This window comes from Verruconis gallopava (assembly GCF_000836295.1).
Source record: "Verruconis gallopava strain CBS 43764 unplaced genomic scaffold supercont1.12, whole genome shotgun sequence".
Taxonomy (NCBI): domain Eukaryota; kingdom Fungi; phylum Ascomycota; class Dothideomycetes; order Venturiales; family Sympoventuriaceae; genus Verruconis; species Verruconis gallopava.
The window spans coordinates 452,754-468,265 of NW_015622148.1; the positions used below are offsets into that span (position 1 = coordinate 452,754).

At 50.2% G+C, this 15,512-nt stretch overlaps 6 protein-coding genes across 7 annotated transcripts; 3 read left to right on the forward strand and 3 right to left on the reverse strand.

Annotated features, from left to right (window-relative positions):
• The first annotated feature begins 302 nt into the window (after positions 1-302).
• Positions 303-1,530, forward strand: PV09_04367 (uncharacterized protein). The gene is made up of 3 exons (XM_016357697.1): positions 303-946; positions 1,012-1,024; positions 1,077-1,530. Exons 1-3 carry the CDS (start codon positions 440-442, stop codon positions 1,466-1,468), a joined length of 912 nt encoding a protein of 303 aa, XP_016214489.1. The 5' UTR covers positions 303-439; the 3' UTR covers positions 1,469-1,530.
• A 132-nt stretch (positions 1,531-1,662) lies between these two features.
• On the reverse strand, positions 1,663-3,538 carry PV09_04368 (uncharacterized protein). The gene has a single exon (XM_016357698.1). It carries the CDS (start codon positions 3,433-3,435, stop codon positions 1,999-2,001), a length of 1,437 nt encoding a protein of 478 aa, XP_016214490.1. The 5' UTR covers positions 3,436-3,538; the 3' UTR covers positions 1,663-1,998.
• A 448-nt stretch (positions 3,539-3,986) lies between these two features.
• PV09_04369 (uncharacterized protein) lies at positions 3,987-5,709 on the reverse strand (the record flags this gene model as incomplete). The annotated part of the gene is made up of 3 exons (XM_016357699.1): positions 3,987-4,751; positions 4,802-5,206; positions 5,258-5,709. Coding segments are annotated over 3 exons (1,424 nt in total), but the record flags the coding sequence as incomplete, so codon positions are not given.
• A 449-nt stretch (positions 5,710-6,158) lies between these two features.
• PV09_04370 (uncharacterized protein) lies at positions 6,159-8,454 on the forward strand. Its single transcript, XM_016357700.1, has 6 exons — positions 6,159-6,260; positions 6,315-6,456; positions 6,510-6,740; positions 6,787-7,524; positions 7,587-7,657; positions 7,708-8,454. Exons 1-6 carry the CDS (start codon positions 6,224-6,226, stop codon positions 8,208-8,210), a joined length of 1,722 nt encoding a protein of 573 aa, XP_016214492.1. The 5' UTR covers positions 6,159-6,223; the 3' UTR covers positions 8,211-8,454.
• A 510-nt stretch (positions 8,455-8,964) lies between these two features.
• PV09_04371 (uncharacterized protein) lies at positions 8,965-11,191 on the forward strand (the record flags this gene model as incomplete). The annotated part of the gene is made up of 5 exons (XM_016357701.1): positions 8,965-9,128; positions 9,492-9,579; positions 9,633-10,855; positions 10,908-10,956; positions 11,012-11,191. 5 exons carry the CDS (start codon positions 8,965-8,967, stop codon positions 11,189-11,191), a joined length of 1,704 nt encoding a protein of 567 aa, XP_016214493.1.
• A 284-nt stretch (positions 11,192-11,475) lies between these two features.
• On the reverse strand, positions 11,476-15,249 carry PV09_04372 (the record flags this gene model as incomplete). 2 transcript variants are annotated; one of them, XM_016357702.1, is made up of 2 exons in its annotated part: positions 14,927-15,249; positions 11,476-14,528 (listed from the first exon to the last, which is right to left on the reverse strand). In XM_016357702.1, the coding sequence occupies exon 2, from the start codon at positions 14,508-14,510 to the stop codon at positions 11,838-11,840; it is 2,673 nt and encodes an 890-aa protein (XP_016214494.1). In that variant the 5' UTR covers positions 14,511-14,528; positions 14,927-15,249. The 2 variants fall into 2 exon arrangements, with proteins under 2 accessions (XP_016214494.1, XP_016214495.1); XM_016357703.1 differs by having other exon boundaries at positions 11,838-14,528; positions 14,581-14,950.
• Between the last annotated feature and the right edge of the window lie 263 nt (positions 15,250-15,512).

A 15,512-nucleotide genomic window follows, 5' to 3' on the forward strand; every position in this document is an offset into this window, starting at 1 on the left:
ACTGATTCTTTCGAGCCCTATGGATATTTGGTTTGGGGACCCGAAGCCCTAATGTTGTGGAAGCAAAGACCGGAGACGCAGCGCCACACAAGGCTGCGCCGGAAACCCCCTGTCATAAGGCAGAAGCTAATTTCGATCCCCGGAGCGTGAGATCTCCATTCCGTTTTTGTTTGTTTAGCGCTGTGGAGCGTTGGCTTCAAAGGAAACACAAGGCTCCGAGCAATCGAGCGGAGAAGCCGGATGATGGAAACGCGGAGCTGGAGGTGTGCTACCGTTGAAACCGCTTCTTAATGTTATCCACCATTACATAAAGGACAACCGCTTTTCTTGTTAGCAAAGCCTTCGTTCCAAATCAGCTCAAAAAAACAGAAAAAAGGATCACGTGATTCGGCCTCGCACTACGGTTCAAGTGTGCTGCTTTCAACGCACCAAAATCATCATGTCCAGGACAGTTCTGGTTACTGGAGCCACCGGAAAGCAGGGCGGTGCTGTCGTTGATGCTCTCCTCGCGCAGAAGGACCAGAACTGGACCATACTCGCAGTTACGCGAAATCCAAATTCGGAAGCCGCCCAGAAACTCGCCGCCAAGTCATTCAACGTCAAGCTCGTCGAGGGAAACCTCGATAATGTTCCTGATTTATTCGACGCTGCGCAAAAAATATCCGGCCCCATATGGGGTGTGTTTTCTGTGCAGGTCAGCCAGGGGAAGGGTGTGACTTTGGAAGGTGAGATCAAACAAGGCAAGGCCATGGTCGACGAGAGTGTCAAGTCGGGTGTAAGCCACTTTGTATATTCCAGCGTGGACCGCGGTGGAGATGACGTGAGTTGGGAAACGGAAACTCCAATCCCTCATTTTCAGGCAAAGTATCACCTGGATAAGTACTTGAAAGAGCGGGCAGGGGACAAAATGGGTTGGACAATCTTGAGACCAGTCGCTTTCATGGATGTAAGTCTTCGTACATGCACATCATGCAGCAAAGATAGCAAAGCACTGACAAAGGACATGTGCAGAACTGGCAACCTGGTAAGCAGCACACCAAAGACGTGCAGCCTCAATCCCCTGACGTGTGTAATAGGTTTCCCAGCCCGTGTATTTATGGCCGCTCTGAGCAACAATGTCGGCACAAAGCCCATCCAGTGGATCGCGACCTCAGATATTGGTTATTTTGCGGGTCTTGCGTTCGCGTCCCCAAAGACCTATAATCACCAAGCTATTTCTCTGGCGGGGGATGTTCTAAATGTACAAGACCTGGTCAAAAATTTCAGAGATGTCGTCAACGCGAACATGCAGCCAGCTTTCTGGATGCTTGGAAGCTTGCTGACCACTCTTGTGGGTGAGATGGGCACCATGGTCCGATGGTTCGGCACAGATGGATATAAAGCCGACGTGGAAATGTGCAGGAAGAGACACCCCAGCCTCAAGAGTTTCGAAACGTGGCTTAAAACAGACAGCCCTTTCAAATTATAGGCCTGCGTTTTAGAATGTGGGCTTGGACTAGGAGTCAGAAACGCACACTTTGTGCTAGTGGAATTTGAAATGAAAGATGGTCTTTTTAACGGTGTATCACACATCATCTGTAGGTCGACCAATCCGTTAGCAACATTCCGTTCGGATACAGCTAAAAAGGTAATGTACGTGAAAACCTCAGAATTTTTATCAGGGCTCTCTTTAATCTACATGTGCAATCTCAAGCGCATTTAGGTCCCATGTCACATCCGTCTGAATCGCGGTTACCAAATGTCAGAAACGCTTCGAGACATGACGAAGTCTGGGAGAAGGCTCATCACCTGATTATGATATACTGATACTAGGATGAGTACAGGAGATGAAAATAGATAACGTACCTTGACTGGCATAGAGTACCCTCATTCCCAAATGCATTGTGACGCGAGGGAAAACCATGGCTGAAAGAGTCAGACTAATTCATATCATAATTTTTATGCCATTTCTCATGTTATCTTGCATATATGCCGTGATGGATGACACGATCAGGCATTCTACTTCTTTTTGCGACTGCTGCTTTTAATGAGAGCTTTCTTTTCATGCTTCGGCATTTTGTTTTTCCTCTTCTCCCTTTTCTCCTCTTTGACCGCTGCCTTATGCGCCTTTTTCTCCTCTTTGTCTTCGTGCTTTCGTCCTCTGGGCCTGGCCTTCTCCCGCTCTTCCCATTCGCTCTCCTCAGAATCCGTATCGTTATCCTCATCTTCCTCGTCAGAGTGTGCTTCCACCCCGTTGTCGTTTGCAAGTAGTGCTGATTTGTAAACCAGATCATCGCCTTCGCGCAACTTTTCAACGTCTCTTTCAATGTCATAGACTTGTTCCAGGTTTTGTGGAATGTACTCTTGCCTGAATACTTCGTCTTCTTGCTCCTCTTTCGCGGCTTCTTCTTCAGTAAGAGCCTTGCGCTTTGAGCATATATCTTCGAGCAGTTTTGGCATATCAGCAAGCTCTGCACTGCCCTCCGGGTTCGTAATGAACGCATATGCTGCTCGTTCGGATATCGTTTCCACACCTTGTCTCCTGAAAAAATCCGTTACGTTCTTAATATCCATGCGCAAGAATTCTAAGCTTCTAGGGTGGTCGTGCTCCACGCTCTGGCTGACGTCGATGAGTTGTGGCCGATCCTGATACCACAACATGTTGTACTCGCTGAGATCTGCATGGACAAGCTTACATTCCACATACATCCTTCTCATGTACCCCATAACGGTCAAATACGTCTCTCGCCACCTCTTCGAAGCATCCTCACCATCAAATTCAACGTCCTTTAGTCGTGGCGCTGGATATCCCTTCTTATCACCAAGAAATCCCATGACTAAAACGTGCTTCTTGAGGTACACAGGCTCAGGACACGGTATACCTGCCGCATATATTCTCTTCAGATTACGAAGCTCTTTCTCAGCCCACAGTCGCACCATGGCTCTGTTACTGCTCTTTTGATAGCCTTGCTGGAACCGGTAATCACCAGTGATGTACTTCTCACGATCCTTGAATATCAAAATACTGGTCTTGTATACTTTGATAGCTCGGTGTTGTGGCTTTTTCAGCCCCTCCTTCTCTTGCTCGGCATCTGGAATCATGATTGCGTGGTAAACATTTGCCTCTTTGCCTGTCGAAATGCAGCCGTTGATCTCAGAAACTATGTTTCGGTTGATCATCTGCAGCAGCAGCATGCGTGTCCGCGGGTCCAGAACTTGCTCTGTCGTGGCCCGATCACTCTTGTCTCGTTCCTTTCGATCATGACCCGTTCCAGTGGACACAACGTGATCGTTAGCATCGTCAACACGTAGTTTAGACATATGCTGCGAAAGGTGCGTCGTCTGACTTTGCAGCATCTCGTCTTCCGACTCGAAATCTGAATGATCCAGTTCGGGGTCATGTTGTGCGTGACTGCTCTGCTGCACTGCCGCAGCTATTTGAGCAGCGTGCGGCATAGTCGTGTTCAACTCAGGTAGATTTATGTCACGAAGAAAGGAAAATGAATGAAAGACTATTCAAGGAGGACGTAGAATTACGAACGTAGTAGCGTCAAGTGTGCGGTCAATATTTTGAGCCTCTTGCCCTCGAGAAATATTTCGAGCGATCTCGGACAAGACAAACGTCACTCACTGGAAAGCACGTGCCAGCCTCATAAGCCAGCCTTGTCAACGGAACTTCCACGCCGTTCATATTTCTCAATAACGAGTACAGACTCTCATAGGTTATAATTTTACCGCTCTAGCTCTACAGTCTTCTTAGTTTTGGTGTGTAAAGACGATTTATCAGTCTGTGTACACGCATGCGCTGAACGCGATCATTCATCCTTTTGACCAGCTTCTCAATAGTTAATAGAGATAATCTCCGACAGGGACTCGGCCATGATACGTTCGACCTGCAGGACACCAATCATTGAAAGACACATCTGAAACTCCAAAACTCCTGATTCACCCCACATGACTACCTGGTCAGTCATACGGAATTTGATCTCGAAGAATGAATCTCTACGGTTTTTAGCAAAAATTAAAGAATCTTTCCCCTAGTCCTTATTCAAGCTTCATATGAGTGTCTAATAAATTCTCGACGCTATGTACTGAATATGATGAGTAGCCAGCGGAATACCATCTTCAGCTCCGACTACTGCCACAAGATGAGGTAAAGTGTAGGGTGTCCCTCAACATTTCTTTATCTGAACGTTTAAGATCTATTACATCGGGAATGGTGGTCGACAGACTCCAGTATGAAAGCAGCAAGGGCACCAGTCGTGTCGGCCTTGGTGCACAATGGCATGCACACAAGCCTTGTCGGGCATGAATATATCTTTAAGATGTTCTGAGCGTAGGGCATCCAAGACTAATCCACGAGTATTTGAATATGGCGCAATCGAACGCCAGTTCTCCGGAGGCGGAGTTGCTAAGTATGGTCTAGGCGTCAAAGCTTGCAAGGGCAATTGTGGAGCGATAACTACATTGGAGTTTTCGATATGATAGTAATTCGCCGAGTCACTGAATTGATGGCGAAGGTTATCCACTGATGGTTGAGGATGGGGCGGACTATTCGAAATTTCTAGGCTCTTAGCGAAGATGGGAGTGGACCGCATCGGCCTCAGAGATACTTCGGGCATCCAAGACGGAGGAGGATCTTTCTCGTAGTCTCGGAGAACCCACTCCGGAATTGAGTCATCTTCTTTGCTTAACGAATCCTTATCCGATTTCTCATCTCGGCCAAATATGCTGCTGTATGTGGGAAGCTGCAGATTTGCAGTTCCCGTGCTCTTGAAGCCATTATTAGCCTACTAAGCTGCGAAACTGTTGGGGTGCTCACCGCGGAGGTGCCCTCACCGGTCGAGATATGTGAAGGGACCGAGTCTACTGTAGCATTCGATACCTCTGTTGATTTAGTGAGCGTCTTTCTCCGTCTCTTATATTCCTGGGAGGTATGAAGGTGTTGAGCAGCGTTTGAAGCAAGGGGTTCTGATGTATTCGCTCCGCTAGTTTGTAATTTTGGTGGGCCCGAATGCTGGTTTACAAGGACGGGCATCGTCTTGGGCGAGATCTTCTTGGATTTAACCAACGTTTTTGTTGTAAAGACGTCAAAGTTCGCTTTCTCAAAGACGCCGAGAGACTTTTGCGAGGAGGCTAAGCTGTCGCTTGATGAAGATGTAGTGCTTCTCGAAAATCTCTTGTGTTTCGACAGTAGACTGATACGCGACAATGGCTCAGGCTCAAACTGGCTTCATGTCAGTCAATCAAACTGTCGAATTCGTGAAAATGCTCGCACCTTTCCGGGAAGAGCGCAAAGGGCAGAAGATACTTGTTCCGGGAGAATTTTGAGGCTGAAGGCTAGCTGGGCCAAGTTAACGATGAACCTTCGCCAATAATCGGCAAGTTGGGCCTCCAGGTCTGGATTCCATTCTCCGGTATCTGCGGCGCTATTGGCGCAAACAGTGCAAAGATTAATGTTCATCTTTGCCTTCGCAAGGATGCTGGTAATTGGAGCCGCTCCCGAAAAGGAACTCGGCCTAGTACTGGCCTCAGCCTGGCCCTGCTCTCCGTTGACAGCACAGCTGATATGTTTCTCAGCGTCGAGAAGGATCAGGGCCTCGATGGTTCTTGATATCTCGAACAGTGTTGGGCCAGCGTCTGTTCCCTCGAGCCTGTTGCTCAGATCTCGAACGTGTTCAAATATCAACGCTACCGTAGTAGACGCGGATGTTGAACGTATTTCCATGGCGGATATTCTACCAAGGACGATTAGAAATTAAAGCTAACAAGAGAAACGGAACAACAGAAGTGGGGCGGTTTGATTAAAATATCACTCCGTCGCGAAATGAACGTGTCTAAGAAACAAGTTTGGGAAGATGGACGCGCACCAAGAATGAACAACTTCAGAGCCGACTGTTCCTGCGGAATTATGAGGCCCATACGTCACAAGGAGGCGATGACACAGACTCAATAATTCGGCGCCTCCCTATTCACCGTACTCCAGAACCGGTCATCTTCTGGCACTCTTAGGCGAAGTGTGGGTTGGCGCAAGATCTGACTGGCTAGATCTGCAGCCAGAGGCTGCGGCCTCCTGTCAGCTGAAGAGCAGCACCGCCCTCTACGGCAAGTTCCACTATTCAGAGGCTTTGCGCCAAGGACGGAAGTGATGAAATTGGCGTGATGGTCCCATTGAAATACCTTCCTCTAACGTATAAATGCTCGTCAGAAGTTCGTGAAACTTATTCATCGAGTATAATCCGCAATGTCGCCTCCAAGACGTCTGAAGATCTTATCGCTAGGTTCGTATTTTGTCCCATTACATAGAAAAACTACCCTGACAAGGCTGTCGATAGATGGTGGAGGGATAAGGGGGAGATCAAGTCTCGAGATCCTCAAGACAATCATGTATAGGGTTGGGGCTAGCATGTCGCCTCCGAACATGAATTTACAGCCTTACGAGTATTTCGATCTTATTGTCGGAACGAGTACAGGCGGGTAAGAGCTTTCTGAACGGCCTTGATCACCTGTTGCATACTCACGTCGCTTAGCATCATCGCAATTATGCTTGGACGATTGCGCATGACTATTGACGAGTGCATTGCAGAATATAACAAGCTTGGCGAAAAGATCTTCAAAAACCGACGAGGTCCGCCTCACGAGTTCATGTTCTCTGGATCGAATCTTGAGCATGAAATAAAAGGTGTCATAGAGCGAAAGCTTGGCCCTGATCAGACCGATGCTCCACTTCTTGATCCGCTGGGGATTGACTGCTGCAAAGTGTACGTACCCAGGATTGAGCTTCCTCGATGTCGCTGATATTTTTAGTGTTGTGTGTACGTTGTTCCACCAAAATGTGAACTCATCAACACCGCAGCTCTTGCGATCATATGTTGCTCCTCATGACGGGCCTCAGCCTCCATGTACGATCTGGCAAGCGGCAAGAGCCACGTCGGCAGCACCGACCTACTTCAAGCCCATAGATATAGGGGGAGATCCTCCCACCAGATGCGTTGATGGTGGTATGAAGTTCAACAATCCTTCTATCCACGCCCTTAATGAAGCTCGTGACTATTGGGGAAAGCGACGTCGCTTGGACCCAGCCGTCTGTGGAGTTGGTCTGTTCTTGAGTATTGGAACCGGCATGGCAAAAGTCAACCGGCTGGAGGCTGAGACGTTTGTGCAAAGAATGTCCAGCAAAATGGGGTTGCCGCCCAAGACGATTGAAGCCATGGTTGGTATCGGTTCAGACACGGAGTCCACGCACGCGTCCATGCTACGAGAAGACTCGTTGGACGGCTCGTACTTTCGCTTCAATGTCGAGCAAGGCTTGCAAGACGTGGAACTTTTCGAGTACAAGAAGCTGGAGAACATCGTCGTCGATACGAAGAACTACTTGCAAGTTCGCACGCGAGAGTTGGATGACTGCGTTGACAGGATGGTGTCCTTACGTCTCAACCCCTTTCCATTAGCGGAGAGAGACGATCTGGAGGAGCAGTACGGGGCGAAAGGATCGGAAAGAGACGAGGAGCATCTAAAAAAGCGTCTGGCTGCGCTGAGAGACATGTGAGTTATGATTGGGGCGCTACCAGATCCGGTCGTTAGCATAGATTTTTGATAGGGTTTAGCAAAGTTGAAGCTTTTTACGAACATGAAAAAGAATTCGAAGGCAGCGCAAGGATGTTTTCACAGACCGGGGGTGAGGATAGCTTATGCTGATATCCTTCCTGGCTGACACTTTGGAACCAGACATCCGTTCCCACGCGCCTTATATTTGGCCCTCAGTTGTCTTGGCCGATCTCCTTGATCGGCAAGCCGTATTGATGTGGGGTCACACGGTTCAACAACACCATCTCGACAGTGACCCGGCAGTCAAGCTTAGCCACCAGGTGCTCGGCCTCATTGAAGCCAATCAAAAATGGCACCAGGCTTTCGAGATCTATCGCAGACTGTTTCACTCGACCAGGCTGATGTGGGGAAGAGAGAGCAAGGAGCATTGCTGGGTTTCCAACAGGCTTGGCAAGATCTTGCAGCGATGGGGCCTCGTTCGAGGCGCCTTCGCCATGTATTGCATTGCCAAAGACGGGAGGATCAGGACGCTGGGGCCGAGGGCCCATGCGACAGAAGAGAGTCTCGAGCGGTTTGAACAGACCCGTGTTCTCGTGCGGGAACAGGACGAGAGATTCGATCGGAACTCAATCGCGGACAGCACTCCTGCGCAACTGTCGTCAATAGTTACTGAGCTCGTATAGCGTCAGCTGGTGGGATTTCGGTGCTCCATGCTACCCTTTGATGGTTTCATAATAGGTCGCGCTGCTGCAAGCACCTGCCTTTTAAAAGCAACATTAACAATTTGATCTTTGAACGCTTATGTACTTATAGCCATATGATTCGAAGCATCCATGCTTTGATGCTCAAGAAAATGACCTAACTCTGGAATTTGCACGAACGAGGAGCATTAAGTGACAGCTCTCCGCGTCGCTCATCACTGTCCATGTACGCTCTATAGAGATAGATACTGACTTTGTATCTTACAATGTAATCCAACGAAGATCGATTCGACAGAGAAGAAAGCGGGAGCAGGAGCCTGTATGCACAAGGTCCTTTGCTTCTAAGGCCTTCACCAGCCAATCGTAGGGTCGATTGACGGAATACAAACAAGAGAGACAACACTCCAAGCCATCATCTCCGCATGTTTGGTTTGCACCCCACGCCATTTTCTCCGCAACTTCCCCTGCATTTCCGGACGATCGCTGACCCCACATTCTGTTTTCTATTACCGTATGTCCGAGGCTACAATCTTGTTTTCGAGAAACTTTAAGGACGAGCTGGATATGGCGATGCTGATTTTGGAGCAAGGTTCCTTTATCCATTTGAACAATTCGCGCTGTACATCGTTGATCCTTCGTTGTTCTCAAACTTAGCCTCAAGCCATCATATTGATCTACGTAGTCCCTTTCATTCCATCAAACACTCTTCGTCGCATTGAAGTTCCTACCCTTCAAGATGCCTTCACTCGAGGAGGTAGAGCCATACCGGATTAAGGACCAGTATCATTCGCAGGGAAGGACGATTCGTGTGATCCATGTGGGAGCCGGGGCAGCCGGCCTCCTGATGGCCTATAAGATGCAGAAACTTTTTACCGATTATGAGCTTGTGTGTTACGAGAAGTAAGGTCTAGTTGCGTAGTACATTACCCATGCCCTAATCACGATGCAGGAACTCTGACATCGCTGGAACATGGCATGAAAACAGGGTTTGTTCCCCTTAAAATCAACGTCGGCTGCTGAACTTGCTAATCCTTTGTAGTTCGTCTATTTATGGCAAACATTCCAAACTTGAAAGATGGGCTGGACAATGCAAAAAGGCAGGTTCTTTTGCTTCATAGACGAAGCATGGAGCAGCCTCAAACGATGTTGCAATCATTGAGACGCACAGCTGACTTGACATATATAGGTATCCTGGATGCGCATGGTAGGAGATTTTCACTTGTCCACCCTGATTGTATAAAGACTTCGCTAAGCTGAAGGCAGCGACGTGCCTGCGCACGCGTATACCTTTTCATTTGAGCCAAATCCCGAATGGGACTGCTTCTTTGCCTATGCGCCTCAAATAAAAGCGGTACGAAATGGGAAGCTGCGCGCAGGCCATGCCGTGCCGCTGACGTGGAGCAGTACTTTGAGAACTTTGCCAAAAAGTACGATCTGTACAAATACATCCGGCTCAACTCAAGGGTCACAAGCGCGAGGTGGGATGAGGCGAAAGGAATCTACAACGTGAAGATCACCAGCAACGGCGATGAGATCGAAGACTGGTGCCACGTTCTGGTCAACGGAACTGGATTCCTGAACGACTGGAAGTGGCCAAAGATTCCTGGTCTGCACGACTTCAAAGGGACTTTGTTGCATAGCGCCAACTGGGACACGAGCGTAGACTACACGGACAAGACAATCGCAGTCATTGGTACGGGTAGTTCTGCCATACAGATTGTCCCGCAGGTGCAAAAAAAGGCGAAGCATCTCGTCGCCTTCATGCGTTCGGTCACATGGATCTCGCCCGTTGTGGGGGAGTCCGATCTCGAGGCCGAGAAGGCAAAGCACGCGCCTCATTCCGAGAAGGATCCGCAGCAAGATCAAAAGGAGCTCGTCAAACAGTACTGGTACACGGCAGAGGACAAGCAGCGCTTCAGAGACGACCCGGAGTATCTCCTGATGTACCGGAAAAAGCTGGAGTCGGCCGTGAACAACCTGTTCGACATGTTCATCAGTGGCTCCGAGGTCTCCAAAGGCGCGCACGAGATGATGCGTGCCGAAATGAACAAACGGATCGGACCTGGTCACGAAGAGTTGAAAAAGAGACTGATACCTACGTGGTCGCCTGGTTGTCGCCGTATCACGCCAGGAGACGGATACCTGGAGGCTCTGGTGCAGCCGAATGTAACGACAGTGCACGAGGAGATCGAAAAGATTGTGCCAGAGGGGCTCGTCGACGCGACGGGCAAGTTGCACGAAGTTGACATTATCGCGTGCGCGACAGGATTCAACATCGCTTTCGCGCCGCCGTTCGAGGTCGTGGGAACGAACGGCGCCATTATGCGCAAGGAGTTCGACCCGGAGCCGCAAGTGTACCTGGCGATGGCCGTGCCCAAGTTCCCAAACTACTTCATCGTCAACGGCGTGCGCGGGAATTGGGCCAACGGCACTTCACTGCCTGGTCACGAAGTGTGCGTCGAGTACATCCTCAAGTGCGTGAAGAAAATCCAAGACGAGAACATCCGTGCGCTCGAGGTCAAGCAAGAGCCCGTCACACAGCTGTACGAACATATTGACGCCTGGCACCAAGGTAGCCCGGAGGGCAAGCACAAAGGCAGCGTGTGGAATGAAGATTGTAAGAGCTGGTACGTCTTGAACCGCGGACGCGCCGGGAGAAAATTTCTGACGCATGAGCAGGTACAAGAACAACATCCAAGGCGGTAAGCTCTGGATCTGGGGCGGATCTGTAGGTCAAACTCTTTATAGCAAATCGCCAGAAGTGCACTGACACAGCGTCCAAGGCCCTGCATTTCATGAAGACGATCAAGGAGGTCAAATGGGAGCACTACGACCATCGTTACCACGGCGGCAACATGTGGTCGTACCTGGGCAACGGTAGAGTCAAAGCCGAGATCATGAAAGATGTTGAGAAATTGGCGCCTTACATGCGCAATTCCGACGTGCCCTGGACGATCGACTAAAGGTGCGGCAAGCGAAGAGTCGCTCATCGCATGAAATCGCGAATTCAGTTCCTGTCATTAATTTAAAGGATTTACCGGTAACGCATGTTGCTTCGCTGACTACCCATATGACTTACCAGGTCACCGTTGCCAATGAAAACATCTGTGCAACGCGCTCCAGAGCCGAGTTTTGTGAGATCTCTGAAGAATGCACAATGTATAGCGTTTAAGTTCAAACACAAACCATGATCCCTTTGCTTTTGTGTTAATGAGACATGTAGAGCAACATTCTATCTCAGTAGTGTGCTAAGAACGACAGATTCGAGGTTGAGCCTAAACTTCTACAGTTAGCGCCCATTCCGTCAGTTTTTTTGAATTGGATATACTAAGAGAAACATCGCAATAGGTTTAGACAAGAGAGGCGATTTTTTCGTTTCTCAACCCTTGAGAAACCTATCTGATGCTATGAATTAATTCTTTTTTTTTTCATCTCGATTCCCAATCCAAAAATGATGCAATAAAGCACGATTGCCAACATCGTCAAAGCATTCGTCACATTCATCAACAAGCACAGCCGGAATAGCGTCGAACTTTTTGACAAATTTAAGCCAAAAAAACACACCCGCTTCTCCTCTCGTCCTTCTCTTACCACAACTGATTCTACAGTCTAATCCTCATCAGCAGTGATATCGCCGTACTCCCAGCATCCGGCATGGGCTTCCTTGGCCTCGGCTTCATCCTTCTGCAGACCCTTCAGGATCGGAGCACCTCTCTCCCACGCTTTCAATTTTCGCGGCACCATCGCGAGCCCTTGCTTGACTAGCAATGCATTGACACTGTCCTCGAGCTTGTCGCCAAGACCTGCAGAGTCGAAAAGTGTGACGCTCCAACTACCATCCTTGTCAATCTGGTCCACGCTGGCGACAAGTTTGCGATCGCCAAACTCCTCCCTCAGGAAGGCCAGAGACTCTTGCTGGTAGTGCACCGCTGTCGGGTACTGAATATACGACAGCGTTGCGTCGATGGCCAGCGGCTTGACTACTTGAATGCCAAACTTGTCCTGCGGTAGCCCACGCAGATCCTTCCAGTCGACGAGCTCGCTGTTACCGTAATCCACGTAATAAACCTCCGCCTTCTTCTTCTCGCGGTCATTTCGTCGCACCTTTGCACGATACCACTCGCCCATGAACTTGCCGCTGACAAGATCGCCAGCTTTTGGAGGCTCGTCAAGCGGCTTGCCTGACGATAGATGGAAAGCCTTAAATTTCTCCTGTAGACTGTCGAGAGTGGAGGCCCTGCTTAGCTCTTGGAGCTTCAAGCGCCCATTTTCGTCAATATGAGTGATCACAACGTCACGGTAATCTGCTTTGCGTGGCTGCGGGGTGTCACCGTTCGCGCTTGTGCTTGCTTGTCCGTTCGTCGCTTCAGCATGTCCATCATCATCCTCATCCTGAGACGGGTCCCAGTCATGCCAGATACCTTTTCTGGCTTCCTTGGCCTTACGTTCCGCAGCAAACAACTCATTCGCATTCCCGCTCTTCTCGGCGCTGTACGCATGCACAGAAGCATAGCCCTCCTCGAGCAGCAACTTGGTGAAGTTTTCACGATTGATATACAAGGTTCCAATGAAACCACCGGACTTATCGTTGCTCTCCACGTCGATCTCAACATCGCGCTGCATGAGCCTCTTGTTCGCAAAATCATGCGCCTCCTGTCCGAACGGGTCTGCCTTGTCCGTCGGATTCCTCGCTGATCGCGGCGCGGTGATGCCAGATAGTACGAAGGTGAGCTTGGCATTTTCACGTGGAACGAGCACCGTGAATCTGCTCGCTGACTTGACAAAGTCAACAATTGCAGGTACCTTCTTCTGGCGCGACAGCAGGGCCAGTTGTCGCTTCGCCTTCTCCAGCGATTCGGAGTAATCAACATACTGCTTCGCTGCCGGTGCCTTGTCTGCCCACATGCCCTTCTTGGCCTCTTGTGCGGCAGATTCCGCTTGCAAAAGCTCGTCATATATGGGCGAGCGATCCGTATCGTCCTGTCGATGGCGTATCACGGAAGCCATACCGCTCTCCACGAGCATCAACCCAACATTTTTGCCGTTGTGAACCACTGTTGCGACCTCCCGCTCATCGTATCCCTCTGTTGCAGCTCGCTTACCATCGACGTGGAACTTGACGTGCTTTCCAATGAGCTTCTTTCGGAGGAATTCCTTTGCCTCCGCCTGCCAGGGCGATTGCTTTGGATCGCTCGGCTTGGGCTGTCTTACACTTGACAGACTGATCCTGCGTTCCACACCCGTCTTGTTATTCCGCAGGAAGATGGTGTCCGCGGAAAGCACTCGGCTAACGACGGCATCAAACTCGCTCCCCGCCTTTTGAGCGGAAACGTGGCCCCTGAACACGCCCCTCTGTGCTTTCTTAGCTTCGAGCTCAGCCTGACGTAGCGAAGACATGTCCGCGCCCAGCAGCGTAGAGTGGAAGTCGGAGCAGCGTGCCAGACCCAGCCTCAGTATATGCGGCGCGACGCTGCCCTGCTGGGGGTGGATGACGGACGCGACGAGCTGATTCTGCGGGCTGACGGCAAGCACGTTGAGTTGCACCTGCCGCTGCAGCAGTCTATCCTCAACCCAGGCCTGTGACTCATCTCCAAAGGGCTCTGCCGGCTGCTCCTTCCCGTCCGACGGGTTGGTCCGCTTCGTCGAAGGTGCTCGAATGCCCGCAATCAGCACCATCGTTTGCACGTGCTTGGTTGGCGTCAGCAGTATCCGGACAATGAGCCGGTCGCCGCTCAAGACACGCTCCACGATGGCCTGCAACGGCTTGCCCTTGTGCTCGTCCACGAATTCTTTCGGGTCGCTCAGCTCGTACACACACTCGATCTCGCCGGACTTCTTGTCGTCAGCCCACATGCCCTTGCCGTCGGCCTTGGCATGCGCCTCCACAACTTGCAGCCTCTCCGCCAGCACTCGTGACTCCTCATTCTCTTCCCTCTTCCCTGCGTCCTCCCTCACCTTCACCCACCCTTCCCTCACAGCAACTTCTGGTAGCTGCGCTGAAGGCTCTGCGCCCGGCAGCCATGCGATGCCATATTCGCGCTTCGTCTGTGGTATCGTATACAAGACGCGGAAGTTGACGATCTTGCCGACAAATTGCTTGCGGACAAAGTCGCGTGACTGGTAGGCGAAGGGCTCATCACCTTCCTTCTTTAGGCGCGGTGCGGATACGAAGGCGAGCGACAGCTGGCGCTCTTTACGGGGGTTGGCAGGGTGCGCAAGGACGAGAGTATCCCCTGACAATACGCTCTTTACTTTCGCTTGAAGAACGTTCGAGGAGGCCATGGTGAAGATGCGACGATTCTGAAGAAAATAGCTGGTTAGCAAAGTACGATCACGACATCTGTGACTTAACATGTTTAGCTCCCTGTCGTAAGAAGCACAATTTGCTGCCCTTATAAATGTGACAAACCAAAGACACAGTTACAGCTGCATTCTAGTCTCTTTTGGCGTCTATACTCGTCTAAGCTACGTAGCCAGTTTTATGCTCGTTATTTAAGGTTTTCGTATATTTCTCCACTCGCTATCGTTCCGTTTGTGATCAGAAGCAGCCAGAGAACCGCTAATTAATTATGTACGTTGTTTCGTTACGCACTATGCGTGCACTTCCATGATGCTCCCATCCCAAACGATATCGTCTTCTTGTTGTGCGAGCAGAAGTCTTGAAAACAAACATGAACACAAATAAAAACACGCCTTACCAGTCAATTGCTCCCGCCCAATTGTTTCTGGTGCGTGCGTGTTCGTTCGTGCTTGTGATGCGTGCGTGCTGTATGCAAGGGCAGAAAGTCGCAACGTGTCCGACCAGGTGCGTGACGGAGGGGAAACGGCGGCCGTGGGAAACAGAAAGAGAAAAACGACAGCGTGGGGATTTGCTGTGCTCGACGTGTGTGCTGCGGATCGACAAAGAGGAACTTTCGCTTTCTGGGAAACGGAATGGATGGTTCAGAATAAGCGTGGAATCGACTACACCGCTGCGGACTTGTTGTCGTTAATTGGGGGGCGTTTGGACATGTATGACAGCAAAAAGGGTCCAAGCTTCTCACACAATGAATTTCGTAATGCGGGGCAGCACACGACCATCTGACAACCGTTCGGAGCCAGTCTAGCGGACGGACCGCCAGTGTCCTAGTCCAGCCCAGGAACCAGAACCTTCCTCTTCACTCCACTTTGTGTATGTTTGGGCGTCATGTCCTTTCATGGCGTGCTAGGTTTCCTTTTTATGCAGAGCCATAACGTAGCTTTGTTAGTACCAAAGTCGAACAGAAACATGGCGCCAGGATCGAC